Source organism: Gadus macrocephalus, chromosome 21, assembly GCF_031168955.1.
Source record: "Gadus macrocephalus chromosome 21, ASM3116895v1".
Lineage (NCBI taxonomy): Eukaryota > Metazoa > Chordata > Actinopteri > Gadiformes > Gadidae > Gadus > Gadus macrocephalus.
In genome coordinates, this window is record NC_082402.1 from 4,498,680 (window position 1) to 4,513,951 (window position 15,272).

Below are 15,272 nucleotides of genomic sequence, written 5' to 3' on the forward strand. Positions count from 1 at the left end.
CATCCACAAATTAGTCTTTAACTTATCTCTAAAACCTTTAAAACGTTATATGGTGCTATCCATTATGCGGTGAAGAATCCATACATAACTGTGGCTAGCTTCAAACATGTCATCAGAAATAGATTAGACTATAATAATTTATACACCTTCTCTTCATTGTAGGCCTATATAGGCCTACCTATACAATGTAGCCTAGCTACTGGGGAACAAGATGTGAAGTTATGGAAGAAAGGGGTAACAATTCGGGATCTTACAAATTAAGCATACTAGTTATCTTTTAACGAGCCAACTGGGAATAGGCTACCTATTATTTCACCACAGGAGGAATTCCGAGAGATTAGCGAGAATTTGAAAGTGGGCGGAAGACAATTGTTCGCTGCAATAAAGATCGTCCAATGCCCATTCACAGCACTCACACAATGAGGCTGCGTGTCAGCCTGCTGCGCACAGGTCTGTAAGTCAGATGGATTGGACAGCTCTGTGACTCGCCGCGGCTCGGAATGACATGACGTAGGCCTACTTTGTAAATATATGAATTACAACATACTGTGATCTTTTTCTTTATCCCAATTAAAATGGATATCTATTCGTCTAAGCTGTCCCCCGTACTGGATATAGGTGTTGGGGTGTTTCTCTTCGTTATTGGTAAGTTTGTTGTGTTTGTTCGTTTTGTTGTTGTTGATGTGACATCTTTTGCTGTTCGGACTGTATTTGAGTAGTCCTATGCCATAGCTGTTTTTGTCATGGGTAAGGCAGGAGCTTTTAAGGGTTTCAAGGGTTCACACTCTAATTTCAAGGTTTTACTTACTCCGGAGATCGTTTTGGTACCCCACCACCCCCCACATTTAGAAACAGTGTGATGATGCTTTAGGCAATGGAATAGACTACCTTTATTTTGGGATTACCTGTGTGAAAATAGATGCATCTAATTAAAAGTCACATTTCATTATGACTATGACTTCATTGTGACTTCTCTGTGGAAAAGCATTCCACAGAGAAGTTTCAACGTTTTTGACACTCACGTCCTGATATGTCCAGTAGTGCCTATATTTTAGTGGTCTGTGTAATCTTAACTCTTATCAGCTTGGTTTTTCGGTTGCATGCGGATAAATATTAAGGCTGGTTTACGTCAAAATGGTAATAGAAAATGGTTCCATGATGTAATGGATATGCTACAAGCCTAACAAGAAGAAGATTAGTTGACATCCTACACTTGGATTATGGAAGGATTATGTAAATTGTTTTTCCATATTAACACATTCATCGTGGCATTTCATGGGCTGGTTTCTATTTCAACGGACACAAAAAGTGGCTTTATCCAAAGCGAATTTGGAAGTCGCTTTGGCTGAAAGCGTCTGCTGAATGCCCCCAATCTTGTGAGAACCACAGCATCTCGCCCAATTTGCCTCAAGCAGCAACCGATATACGAACAAATGTCCTCTTATTTAGGTTCGAACCCACAGTTTGATGCATTGATTGGATTCACCAGTGTTCTTATCTGGGAAGATGAACTTGATGATCTGGTCAAGAGCAGTCTCACAAGATAACAAAAAACACCTTGTTTTCACACTCTACCAATTATGAAAAAAAGAAAAAGGAAATATAACTCTTAAAATGTGAAGGACATGTAGTTATTATTATAGTTATTGGATGATACAATTCGTGCGCTAATGAAATAGGCCACTGTTGTTCCCTTGATCCCAATTAAGATTATAAAAACCAGTGGATGAGGGCGGTGTCCAGCGTGTGAAATTAGGCTGCTGCTCACATGCTCTCATGGCTTGGTCAATGGCTTTTTCTTTTTTCTTCCATTTTCATATTAACCAAAAATAAAAAAGAGCCATTTCTGTCCCCTTTTTTTGTTTGTTTTTTAGCGTTTCCTGAAACGGCGACAGACCGTCTGAAGCTCTGGAAAAAAAAAAAACTGAAAAAAACTGAACAGAAAAAACAAACATTTTATTGGAAAGACAAGGACATGAAATGAGATCAAGGCTGCGAGATCCAGGCTGTGTATAGTCATTATATCCTCTAGCCGACTAGCCGTACAGTCAAGCATTCCTTTATAGGCCTACCATAAAGGAAGGTGTCCTTGTGTCCCCTACACCTGAACCTCAGGTGAAGCACACGGAATTCAATGGGATTTCCATTAAATGTTGATTACCATTAAAACCTTCACCGTTTACATAAAGACAACATTTTAGAATCAAGTTAGGATTGTCTTCTGTAACATACAACCCCCCCCCCCCCCACACACACACACACACACACACACACACACACACACACACACACTGGTAAGCGCGTGCACACAAACGAACACACACACTGGTAAGCGCATGCACAAACACACTAGTCGAACTGCTTGAGGTCTCACACATACACACAGATCGCATAGCTGTACTGCATAAGGACTCACACACTCTCATGCATATTGCAAACTCCAATGCCATTGAAAATAGCTTCATAGGTTGCTCTCTTTTAAATCCCTTCAGGGAACTCATGAATCCGTTTTTGACGCGGATTGGATTAAACAATCAATAATTTGGTCTGTTGGTCAGTCCATTAATCAGTCAGTATCTATCGTCCATCTAACCTTCTGTGCATCTGTCCGTGACATCGATCCATGATCCATCCCTTTATCTCTCCACACCTTGAGCCCCACCACCACCCCTCTCCTTCCAGGCAGCAGTTGTCAGATTCCCCACCTGCCATCTGCCTCTGCTTCACCGCTCCACAATCAAACCCAGCGGCTAGTGGTGTGTACTTCAGATGGTGTGTATTCCATCGCTCCAATACCTTGGCTCCATCTCCGTCCGCCGACCGACTCCAACGCCTGGAGCTCTCCCAACTCGACCTGGGCCAAAGTGCTATATGCTTGGTTAACCAATGTTAGATGTTTGGTATCAGTTTTTCTAAAAGTTTATTTATTAAACTTTTATTAGTCGGAACATGAGTGGCCAGAGTCATGAGTGATTCAGTACCCTGTAATTGACTGTGGGTTGAACAGTTTGTGTCTGCAGCTACACAACAGTCCCTTTCTATTCGATGTCATGAGCTCTTAAACCGCCATAGTCTGTTAATTCAACCGCCGGTTCACACGTTAAAGTTACAAAGTGTGACATTGACGCAGAGCGTTTAAAATGTCTACTGCGGTCCAATCACAATACGATAGTGTTTTCGGTGCCCACCCTCCTCCTCCCTCAAGCTCAGGCGGGTCGCCAGGTTGTGGACACCGAACGAGCACCAGCCCAAGCAGGCAGGCGACCGCAACATTATATTTTAAGAATTCTATTTTGACAATGGCAAGCCTACACTGTAAGGAGATCAGCTTATGTATACATTTGCAATTCATTTATTGGTGGCAAATTATAAACCAGGTCAAACCCTTCTGGGCTCTAAGCTGTCTCCGTATTTCAAATGCAAGATCCAATGTTTAAGCACGGCTCTGCTCGTGGAGCTCTTTTGAAGTTGAACATCCTTTTAGGTTGGGTAGAATCCATTACAATCTCAGTGGATTTAGTTTGTTTGCTTGCTATCCTGGCAACAGCTGTGTTTTTGTGCCAATTTGTTTTATATCTGGCCACCCGGGATATTCAGAGAATAGTATATCCACACACAGGCCACTCCAGGCCAGGAAAACAAACGCTCCAACCTTGAATGGAAATTGGAGAGGAGAACATAATGGCCATAGCAACCTGCCAGGTATTTTTTGAAAGTGCCTGCCCTTTTCCAAAAGCCTCTGATCAGCTCCTCACCACTGATGTAGGTGAGAACTTTGAGATATGAATGTGTGATGATCTGGAGACCAAATCGATTAGCATAAGCATAAACATATTCAACGTATAAAAAAAGTTGGACGCATCCTTTTATTGAAATATATAGACATTTTAATAAAACAATTTGAACGATTGAGCAGTGAAGTATGAAAACCTTTTTCCTACCAGTTGTGACCCTGTGAAATGGATTTCTCATGAAGCCAAGATGGCTGTGCGTGATTAGACTGTAAGAGCTGTGTTTGATGGCCTCAGTGTTAACTCTTCAACATTCAACAAGACATTCTCGCTCCTTCTTATTCTGTGAATATACACACACATGACGGGCGTGATGAAGTAGCCCCCTTTTCAGTTGGCGGTGATTGTTATCGGAAAGGGCCAGCAAATACACACACACACACACACACACACACACACACACACACACACACACACACACTCTTTGTGTGTGTTTCAAATAGTATGGAGATTAATGTGTTTGCGTTCCACTGACGCATGCTTGTATAATAGTGTGGCCAGCATTAGATCAGCGTCCTAAAACATTAATTTGAGGTTGTGTTAGCACATTTGCGTCACAGCGTCTTACATCAGTACTTTCGTTCACACAACAGCACGCGATACATCAACATCTTAGCCCGCACACGTCGAGTGGCGTCGGCGCGTTATGTTTATGCTACTTACAACACAGTCCATATGGTTGTGTTTTCGAAATTTGCAAAACACCGAACGCAAAACGGGCCAAAGTAAGACAAAGCCACCTGTTAACCCGAAAGATGCAAATCATGGTTTATTTCTCTCTCCCTCCATCCTTGTCTTCCTCCTTCCTCTCTCTCCTCTCCCCATAGCTGGACTCTCCATTGTCGGCAACGTCCTGGTCCTCGTCGTGGCTTACAAGCGGTCCTCCAGGATGAAGGCCCCCGAGATGCTGAGCATCAACCTGGCCGTGACGGACCTGGGGGCGGCCCTCTCGATGTACCCGCTGGCCGCCTTGTCGGCGTGGAACCACCGCTGGCTGGGGGGCGACGGCACCTGCGTCTACTACGGCCTGGTGGGCTTCTTCTTCGGGACGGCCAGCATCATGAACCTCACCGTGATGGCCGTCGTGCGCTTCACGGTCTCCGTCAATAATCTGTCACCCAGTGAGTAGACGTACCTAATTGTTCTGCTTTTATTATTGAGTGAGATAGTGGAAGGTATGGGTGGACATGCAGCAAAGGACAACTTGCAGGAATCGAAGCCGGGTCGCTGCAATCTGGACTGAGCCTAACATGGTATGCGCTCTACCTTACCTAACTAGATTAATGCTGTGACGACCTGCACTGCCTATTGGAATAAATGAAAACAAAACCGTGACACGTAATTTGGGCCGATAAAGCATCAAGGCGTGTGATGTGACGTGTAATGAAAGAAAGAGGTTTATCATCAAATCGTTGTAACATGAAAAGGCCGCTTCCATTTCGATTGTGTAACCACAAGCCACAAGAGTCCCTCTTTGATGAAACGGGGCATCAAAATCCTGTTTTCTCCGAAAGCCATTCACAGGGCCTGCCGAATGCTTTCAAAGCTCTTCTTGATGATGTTGATTACATCTACTGCAGCCTGAGAAAATCCTATCCTATATATATATCCCATAATTAATTTCATTTCGACCTGGGATTTATTCATTCTGGTGGAGGAAAAGCCCCCCCCCCCAGTGGAAGTCATCTGGAAGTCCTGATTAGCAATCGTCATGGAGCAACAGCAGGATGTGTGTTGGTTGTGTGCGGGTTTTATAATCAAAACATTTTTTTGTGGTTGCCTCACAATCAACCTGTCTTGAGGAGGCGCCTCGCATCCTTTGCCACTAATTAACGGTTGCTCCTTTTGTTAGGGAATTATTATTTTGCCCTTTTCTTTCAACGTGTCTTTTGACCACTGAGATTCCTGATCCGTCTCCAGGTGATGTCAACAGGTTTTTGGTTTCTTGGCAATGGCACGATAAGATGCAATGAGTGCTGTTGTTTTGACCCCAGCTTTGGGGATCTGTGGCTGCTGCTGCTGTGTAAATTATGTCCCTTACAACCTTTCATCCCTTCACGGCTTTTATATGAAATCCTCCTTTCATTCACTCTCAGCGGTCCGTCTCCTAACCTCCTGACCCCTAGGATGTCATTGAGATATGAGAGAGAGAGAGAGAGAGAGAGAGAGAGAGAGAGAGAGAGAGAGAGAGAGAGAGAGAGAGAGAGAGAGAGAGAGAGAGAGAGAGAGAGAGAGAGTCTTGCTTTGCTGTTAACATCACATAGTAACAAGTAAGAGTAAACAATCATGGTTGTTTGTATTGTATGCACAGCATTCTTTGGAAAGAATTTAGCAAGCGTTAGGTAGTAACAACACATCTTATAGAACATCCTCAAATCGGTTAATACACACATTGACACACCGACGGCAGAGTCAACCATGCAAGGCGACAGCCAGCTCGACGAGCAGTTAGGGTTAGGTGTCTTGCTCAGGGACACATCAACACTCGGTTACAAGACAACTGCTCTACCTCCTGAGCTAAGCTGACCCACTCATTAATGAGCAGGTACGTAGGTGTTAGTCTTGGCCAACATCTAGATTGTCTCTCATCTCTCTCATGTCACTCTCTGTCTGAGAGACATCTAGATTGTGGACATTGGAATTTGAACCAAGAACCTTTTGGCTAGCCACATGACTATCCTAACCTGATGTGCCACATGGCTTTGTTACACAGAACCATCAAGGAATTCATTAATGGTAGGCACTTTCCAAAAACACCTGGCAGGTGATTAGATGACCCATCTATCGGGTATCACGTTGTTCAACCAGTTCTTCATGCTGATCGGTACGAACCACGGGTGGTTTCGGACATAAATGCACAACTTGAAGTGCAGTCGTATATATATAATAATAATAATAATAATAATAATACATTTAATTTAGAGGCGCCTTTCAAGACACCCAAGGTCACCTTACAGAGCATATAGTCATCATTCAAAACTATGTAAAACAGACTAGGAATAATAGGAAAACAGAGGTTAAACATGAAGAATAATAATAATTAATAACACTCAAAGACGCCTAAAGTGAAGGGGGGACCTCACTAACCACCACCAATATGTAGCACCCACTTGGGTGATGCACGGCAGCCAATCGGTGCCAGAACGCTCACTACACACCAGCTTGAGGTGGAGAGTTAGGGATGAGGTGGAGAGTGAGGGAAAATAACATATTTAAACACTATCGACCATATTTAAACACTGTCGATCACATTTAAACAATATCGACCACATGTAAACACTATCGACCACATTTAAACACTATCGACCATATTTAAACACTATCGACCACATGTAAACCCTATCGACCACATGTAAACCCTATCGACCACATGTAAACACTATCGACCACATTTAAACACTATCGACCATATTTAAACACTATCGACCACATGTAAACCCTATCGACCACATGTAAACCCTATCGACCACATTTAAACACTATCGCCCACATATATGCACAATTCAATCAAACCGTAAACTCATTGTAGGCTATGTGCCTGGTGTGAACCGGTGAATGCTTTGTGTCGTTTCTATAGGAGAGCAGATCAGCCGACGCACAGTGAAGATCCTGTGCGCGTGGATCTGGCTGTACGCACTCACCTGGGCCCTGCTCCCCGTCATCGGTTGGGGAAGGTACGGCCCCGAACCCTTCGGCCTGTCCTGCTCCCTGGCCTGGAGGTGGATGAAGGTCGATGGCTTCTCCTTCATCGTCACCATAATGTGCTTCAACCTGGCCTTCCCCTCGCTCATCATAGTCACCTGCTACTTCGGCATCAGTCTCAAGCTCTACTCCACCTACAGGAACTGCATCAAGGGGGGTCTTCAGATACCAAACATTGTCAAGATGAACCGCCGGCTGCTCATCGTGAGTCTGTTTTTTGTGTTTGGATTTTTTTGGCTGATTGGTGGTGAACGGGAATAAGGGTTGGCGTTCATGATATTGAAACGTTGAGGTCTGTAATGACTCTGACCGCATGTGTAGCTGTGCGATTTGGGCTGGAAGGCATGGGATTGATATTGTTGCTATTAGTGATGTTGAGCTCTTTTTAGGAAGTGCATTTTAGAGAGAAACGCAGTGTCTGTCATAGCACCTGCAGGACCTTTGGTTTCGCCACACAATATCAATTAGTTATTGGTGCCAGTAAATCCAGGCTTATGGCTTTGCTGGCACCAAAGAAACTTGCCTTATTGGTTGTTCATTGTCTATTCTCCCAGGGCAAATCAAATCCAAAAGCCCCCTATACATCCTCCCTGATCCCAGCTGTAGCTCAGCTGCACCTCAACATCCCTTTTTATTCGTCGCTTACGAACATCACAAAAGCAATACGCTCTTAAGGCTTAGTTATGGTTCCACGTCGATGCAACGCAAGGGGGGTTTACAGACCCATTACGTCCTTGTGGACCCTCCTTGTGTCCACTGCGAGGGCCTGGCGTGCGTGTAACCTTGGGCGAGGTGACGCAGCAGCCGGGGCTTGCGCTTGGTCCGCTCACTAAAACCCGAAGCAGAACCAAAACAGGGTCACGACTGCGTCGAAGCGTCTGCGTGGTCATTGCGTTGCGTCGATGTGGAACCATAACTAAGCCTTTATACCCTGCTCCTCCCGCTTGCGCAGATCGCCATCTTGATCAGCGTGGGCTTCATCGTCAGCTGGACGCCGTACGGCATGGTGAGCCTGTTTTACGTCCTGCGCAGCGGCGACCCCCTGCCTCCGGAGGTCGCCCTGCTGCCATGCCTCTTCGCCAAGTGCGCCACCGTCTACAACCCGCTCATCTACTACACCTTCAGCAAGAGGTTCAAGCGCGAGGTCAGGCACCTGTGCACACTGTGTTGCATCGGCAGCAGCCCGTCCCAGGCGGTGGTCAACCATAGCGGGGACTCTATGGGGAGCCAACGCCACAACCAGGCCACGGTCATCAGCAACAACCAGCTCTTGGATAGGAGCTACTGCCCGGGAGATGCCAACAATGCCCCCGGTTGATCTTCCATTTTTCAAAGATCTACTGCTACACATTTGACTTCTTGTGAGATTGCGGAACCTACTACGATCGGCACATGAATACTCATGTGCCGATCGACAAGGATAAATGTTTCATGAATGAGGTTAAGTTTGCATTGAGCTACTGTGTATGTTGCGGTTGCATTAGACCAGGAGTGCCCAACCAGTCGATCGCGGTCTACCAGTAGACCGCCGACAGATCCCAAGTCGACCGCGAGGGGTGGAAAAAAAATAAAATAAAAAGTATTTGCGTGGGACATATACGTGAAGGTGCCGTGCGCAGACGGCACCTTCACCCCCCCCCGGGTGATTTTTAAACCAAGTCCACAGACTATTTTCATTTTCAGAAAAAGAGAGATGTATGCATAGATAGAAACACGACAGCGTGATACAAATGCTGTCAACTTAAGATTGGCAAAACCAACAAACAAAACCAACATATTCATACAACGTTACAGACCAGTTTGACCTATGAAATATTTTTTATTTTGATACTATACCACATGTTTAACTGTAACATAGGCTTTTCCTAATGGTTTAAGTCAAGCTAAAAAGACACCCATCAAAGTATGTGTGTGTGTGTGTATATATATATATATATATATAAAAAATCTACGAATATATTATTTTAGTAGGAGTGATAGCCATTACAATACATGCACCCTAGTCACATCAAAAGATGCACGATGGATTGAGCAGCCTACCAGTTGGTACAGTCTACTGGGTAGGCTAGTGATAGTATGTTTTTTAACGTCACACCAGTGATGTTGAACATGTGAAAGAATAATTTAAAGAGTACAAATAAATGAATAAAATAAGAAAAGTGCTTTTAATTGCTCCAACATAGAAACAAGAGATAGATGAAAAAAAATGTCATCTTAATATCCGTCCACATTTGCATGTTGCATGTTTACTACGAATGAACTTCGCCCTGCAACAGTTTCGACCAAGTAAATTGATTAGACACTAAGTAGCAAGCAATTATGCAGGAAAGTGTTTGTGTTGCTTGGCAACAGTCTTGGGCGTAACTATTTGTGTAATTATTGAATAAACAATAAACAAAAGAATCATTATCTGTTGTAGCTTATTACTTTGTACTAATAAGTGACGCTTGTACCACGCTGTGTGTAAAATCAATATCCCACTCGAGGTTATGCTGTTAAATGATAGCAGTACTCCCACTCTTGTAATTTTACTAAATTTGTAGCAAGCCACCTATATATTGCATGCTAACAACCGAGTCAGCAAAAAAAATGTAAATGTAAAAATATCTTGAATTGTTTTGTCCACTTATTTGTAGACAGCTTGCTGTTATTCGTATGACAAGGTTATATTATGTTAATAGTTTCATCCTCATTGCTTATCAGATCATTCATTTGGGAAAAATAAAAAGATCAAAAAGGAATAGGTTGTAGGAATTTCTTTGTTTTATTTCATAAGCATGTTGACAATAAATTTTCCATCATGCCATCTTGAAAAACAAGGACATAAAAGTCTAAAGGTCGAATAGGGCCAACCAAAAAGTAAACCAAGGTACATTTCCCAAAAGAGAATTTATCAATGCACTAATTGAACCATGATTGGACTATTAGTAATGCATGATGAAAGTCATTTTAGTTATGGAAACCTGTTGAAGACTTTTAAGGCAAGAACATTGCTGCCTATTATATAATGATTGATATAAACAACAACCAAGAAATCACTGAGAGTATTGAGTGAAAAAAACAGAGTCAACCGTGCACTGCAAAAGGAAAATACTTCAATTTTCACATTTATAACTTTAACACAATTCCTATTTCCGCTTTTGACTGTATATGAACCGCCAAAAACCCGTATTACACCTTTCCCATTCAGCTGAGGTTCATCAGTTACATGAGCGCTCTTCCAACCAACTCAAAAACAAAGCTTCCCGAACACAACAGCCAAGCGTCGTTGTTCAAAACATTGAGCCGAAGGCACTTTGAAAAAAAACTTCTGATAGGTGTTAAAGTTAAGTAACTAATCCCAGATTGAACACTAGTCAACCGCTAGACCCTACTGAAACCACATTGATATGCTACCTCGATCTCTAGCACATGAATGCATGGCTACTGCGTCAAGTGTGGTTTTCTGTAATACGTCATATACAATATGGGTCATATTATATATGGTTTGACATTGGCCTCCCTCTGGTACGCTCTTGAATTACCTATTGGAATAAATTCAATCGAAACCGTGACACCTAGTTTTTGGCCAATAAGGTATCAAGTCGTTTGATCTGACATGATATGAAAGAAAGAGGTCAATCATCTAAATAAATGTTATACAACGACAGACACTATACATGTTCATTTTTTATTTAACACAAGCAAGTCGGTTTAACATGATGTGTTGCTTCCATTTTGCCTCGTTAACCTTGGTGGGTTCTGCACACAAAAAAACACCTCAAACAAGCCACAGGGGTCCATTTTGCACAAAAGCAAAGATTCACAACCACTTTGATGACACAGGGCGTCAAAATCCTTTCTCGTTTCCCCCGAAAGTCATTCACATGGCCTGCCGAATTTTTTCCAAGCTCTTCTCGATGCTGTCGATCACCTCAACCGCGGCCTGAGGAATCCTCGTTCCGGGGCCGAAGATGCAACACACGCCACTCTCGTACAGGAATTTGTAGTCCTGCGAACCGAAAAAACACGGAACAACATCGTTAACCAAAGCACTGCATTCTGGGAATCGAGGAGCGGTCCACGCACTTTAGAGCAATTGCTTCGCCTCGTTCAGAAAAGTGAATGCAGAAAAGTATTAGACCGAACACGCATTGTTCACACTCACACCCTTTCGACGACAAGAACCGTGTTCCCCAACAATAAGTCTGATCTATGTTGGGAGGGTCCAAGTACCCTCCAACAAGCATGTACCCTGACCCTATACCGTCTTAGATATCATCAACTTATTCAAAACAGGGTTTTTTTCATTAATCCTCATTGCCGTCCTGTTCCTTCTGCGGTGGCACCCCAAGATAAACACTATTTACATAATAGGGAAAGGAAGAGGACGACGACTACAGAAAGGCTAACGTTTGGAGATTGCAGATGAGAGCGGAGACGAGGGTGGATGGGTGGCGTGTGTAAGGTGGTGGGTTTTCTCCGTCTGGCATCTGCAGATTGTCGTTGGGGTGATATGGGGTTTGTTTGCGGCCGGTGCGTTGAGCTCTCCACAGCCCTGCTTTGTTTGTTTGCGCCGCGCTGTGTGTGATTGGGCCAACCCTAATCAGATAGCACGTCTTGAAGCGCGAGCTCGCTCAGCGCAGTGTCGGCTCCAAGGGATTAAGACCATCAAAACGTGGAGAAGGGGGGGATTAGGGGACTCGAGACATTACATTTGTTTACACCGACTGTCCAAACTCTTCTGCTTTTCCCTCTCTTTTGACGGCTTGGGGGGGGGGGGGGGGGATGCCATGATGAATTCAATTAGAGGGACTACAGATATCTGTTGGTCGATTGTATGAAGCTGCTACTCACAATAACCTGTCAGGGATGCTCTGCGGTGCCCTTTTATAGTGGCAATGGAGAATGCCAAGGGGGATGGAGAGTGCCATTGGGAACTATAAAGCAATTACTAATAGAATGTTATGGTGTATACCATAGCCGACAGGATGTCATTTGTAAAAGCAATCCAGGAACATGAGACGAATTGGAGAACTACTTTGCAGCCTTTCACGATGAAGGAGGTCAAATGAATGAACAAACTGGGTAATTAATTAGCTTGGATTTGATTAAATAGCATTATTTAAGTAACTGGCAGTTAAAAACGTTTGTAAAGAATAAAAGCCATCCATCTTTGGCTCGATCAACCCTGTTTTTCCTCGTAATCAAATTTGACTATTGAGAAAAAACAGGAATATTTAATTTAGAATAAAAACACAAATTCTAAGAGGGTTGTGTTGGCACAACACACTACTGCTAGTTCATCCGGGCCTGGCTCTCTTTAGAACAGACACACCGATGTAGAGTTTGTGCTTATATTTTTTTGGGCTGCATTATGTTTAATTAAACTACTTGATAGCAAACTAGGAGCTGATAAGTATCAGGAGAGGAGCCGGACAAATGACTAATGTACTAAACAGCGTAGTTTTACATATTGCAACTCAAACAAAACAACTCTCTGATAACAATTCAACTACATGGAGATATTCCCCCAGGTTTCCCACGGTCAGGAGCCAACGAGTGTATTGTCGAGGAGAAAACGACAGCGGGCCCTTGTGTTGTAGTAGCGGCTCTAATGGGGGTAAGGATGCTATCAACTCACATCAAGCGGATGCTGTAAGAGAGAGAAAGAGAGAGCGCGAGAGAGAGAGAGAGAGCTCTGAGTGGAAGAACCACGGTGTATATAAATTATCTGAAAATGATATGATCCTGTTACGCAGCAATAAGTGCTGGAAACTTAGTTTCAATGCATTTTCAGAACGATGGAATTTTGTATTTTAGAGATAGTGATCAAAATGTACTCCTCTACAAGTGACGAACACATTCTCCAAACGTTGAGACTCAAGCCGTGTTCTGTCAGGAGAGCAGAGCATGTGTCGGAATGGTTCAAGGATAGAGAGTACTTTAAATACGAGCTCTGACGAAGAGCTGTCAGAATCTACCCGAAACGAGACGCATAGGAATACCAAAGTTCAGGGTTGCGGGAGCTGGCTTTGGGAAAGTAATAACATCTTTGACTCAAGATTTAGATCAGGCAAGTATGTCAAATCTAAACCAGGCCGCCGGGGAAAAGCTGTGGAAAGACACTGGGATAGCAGATCCGTTCTGCTTATAGTGCCAGCGAACATACACATGTTGTGTTCACAGACGACTCATACAGAATCCATAATAGATAGATATAATAGAGCGTGTCTCAAACCGAGCAGCGGCTACTGGGCACACTCCACGAAACAGTCATTATGTTCTCGACTGTTCAAAGCGATACTTCACGTCAGTCAGTGTGTGTGTGTGTGTGCCAATACTGATTGGCCCATCAGACCATCAGAGCATGGAAATTGTGTTAGACAAATCCCATTTCGCGTCACTCACAATCCCTCGCTGAAAACAGACATTATTTTGATCATCAAAGGTATTCTGTATGCATCAATAAAAATTTGTTTTAATAAATGTTGGTCCACAGAGGCTGAGGGCTCTACCGGCCCCCGACTGAGGGCTCTACTGGCCCCCGAATGAGGGCTCTACTGGCCCCCGAATGAGGGCTCTACCGGCCCCCGAATGAGGGCTCTACCGGCCCCCGAATGAGGGCTCTACCGGCCCCCGAATGAGGGCTCTGCCGACCCCCGGGTGAGTGCTCTGCCGACCCCCGGGTGAGTGCTCTACTGGCCCCCGACTGAGGGCTCTACCGACCCCCGGGTGAGTGCTCTACCGGCCCCCGAATGAGGGCTCTACTGGCCCCCGAATGAGGGCTCTACTGGCCCCCGAATGAGGGCTCTACTGGCCCCCGAATGAGGGCTCTACTGGCCCCCGAATGAGGGCTCTACTGGCCCCCGAATGAGGGCTCTACTGGCCCCCGAATGAGGGCTCTACTGGCCCCCGAATGAGGGCTCTACTGGCCCCCGAATGAGGGCTCTACCGACCCCCGGGTGAGTGCTCTACTGGCCCCCGACTGAGGGCTCTACTGGCCCCCGACTGAGGGCTCTACTGGCCCCCGACTGAGGGCTCCACCGACCCCCGGGTGAGTGCTCTACTGGCCCCTGACTGAGGGCTCTACCGACCCCCGGGTGGGTGCTCTACTGGCCCCTGGGTGAGTGCTCTACTGGCCCCTGGGTGAATGTCAAACCCTACTGGGCCCTGGCTGTAATAGACGACCCGTCGGTGATGGGGTCGGGCGGGCGGCGGCGACTAACCTGAGGGGGGATGACCCCGCCGCAGATGACCAGGATGTCAGGACGGTGCAGCAGCCTCAGCTCCTTGATGAGCTCGGGCACCAGCGTCTTGTGTCCGGCTGCCAGGGTGCTGACGCCCACGCAGTGCACGTCGGCGTCCACCGCCTGCTGGGCCACCTCCTGAGGGGTCTGTCCCCACACACAGAGGCCCAGCGGGAGGGAGGGAGGGGGAGAACACGGCTGTTAGGGGCACGGAAGGGCATGTGGGCGGGACTTCAGAGCGGCGAAAGAGGGAGAGCGGAAAAAAGAAGGGAGAAAGATACGGGAAAAGCAACCCCCCCCCCACGCCTGCTGTCACACACCTGTGACTGACAGGCCAGATGGACCCCCCCCCCCCCCCCGGGAGCAGTCTTAAAAACACAGGTGCAGCCTAGAATCTAAATGGTCACATACGGAGGCAGGCTACAGTCCACCGGAATAGGTATAATCGCAGAGCTTTTCAAACGGATGACACTCGAATTCTAACTCTGAAACACCTTCGAGCACCATTAAAGCGCAAGCGAATTACCGGATGTGTTTTGGGCCTGTTATC

The 15,272-nt window shown here is 45.3% G+C and overlaps 2 protein-coding genes across 3 annotated transcripts in view; one reads left to right on the plus strand and one right to left on the minus strand.

Annotated features, from left to right (window-relative positions):
- The first annotated feature begins 462 nt into the window (after positions 1–462).
- On the plus strand, positions 463–10,225 carry opn8b (opsin 8, group member b). Of its 2 annotated transcripts, XM_060041126.1 has the most exons (4): positions 463–645; positions 4,619–4,912; positions 7,369–7,697; positions 8,446–10,225. In XM_060041126.1, exons 1-4 carry the CDS (start codon positions 576–578, stop codon positions 8,809–8,811), a joined length of 1,059 nt encoding a protein of 352 aa, XP_059897109.1. In that variant the 5' UTR covers positions 463–575; the 3' UTR covers positions 8,812–10,225. The 2 variants fall into 2 exon arrangements, with proteins under 2 accessions (XP_059897109.1, XP_059897108.1); XM_060041125.1 differs by lacking the exon at positions 463–645 and having other exon boundaries at positions 4,268–4,912.
- Positions 10,226–10,234: 9 nt separating this feature from the next.
- The window catches only part of mmut (methylmalonyl CoA mutase), a 35,170-nt gene continuing 30,132 nt past the window's right edge, over positions 10,235–15,272 (minus strand). The window contains exons 12-13 of the mRNA XM_060041123.1: positions 14,702–14,869; positions 10,235–11,484 (exon numbers count right to left, since the gene is read on the minus strand). Coding sequence (XP_059897106.1) covers positions 11,356–11,484; positions 14,702–14,869 — 297 coding nt within the window. The 3' untranslated portion in view covers positions 10,235–11,355. The remainder of the gene's footprint in view (positions 11,485–14,701; positions 14,870–15,272) is intronic.

What these genes read in the sequence shown, in the direction of transcription:
- opn8b (XM_060041125.1), top strand. Translation starts at nt 4,438, where the DNA reads ATGTTTATGCTACTTACAACACAGTCCATATGGTTGTGTTTTCGAAAT. An exon ending in CGTCAATAATCTGTCACCCA is followed by an intron (nt 4,913 to 7,368) that starts GTGAGTAGACGT and finishes TCGTTTCTATAG; the next exon opens with GAGAGCAGATCAGCCGACGC. An exon ending in TGAACCGCCGGCTGCTCATC is followed by an intron (nt 7,698 to 8,445) that starts GTGAGTCTGTTT and finishes CCGCTTGCGCAG; the next exon opens with ATCGCCATCTTGATCAGCGT.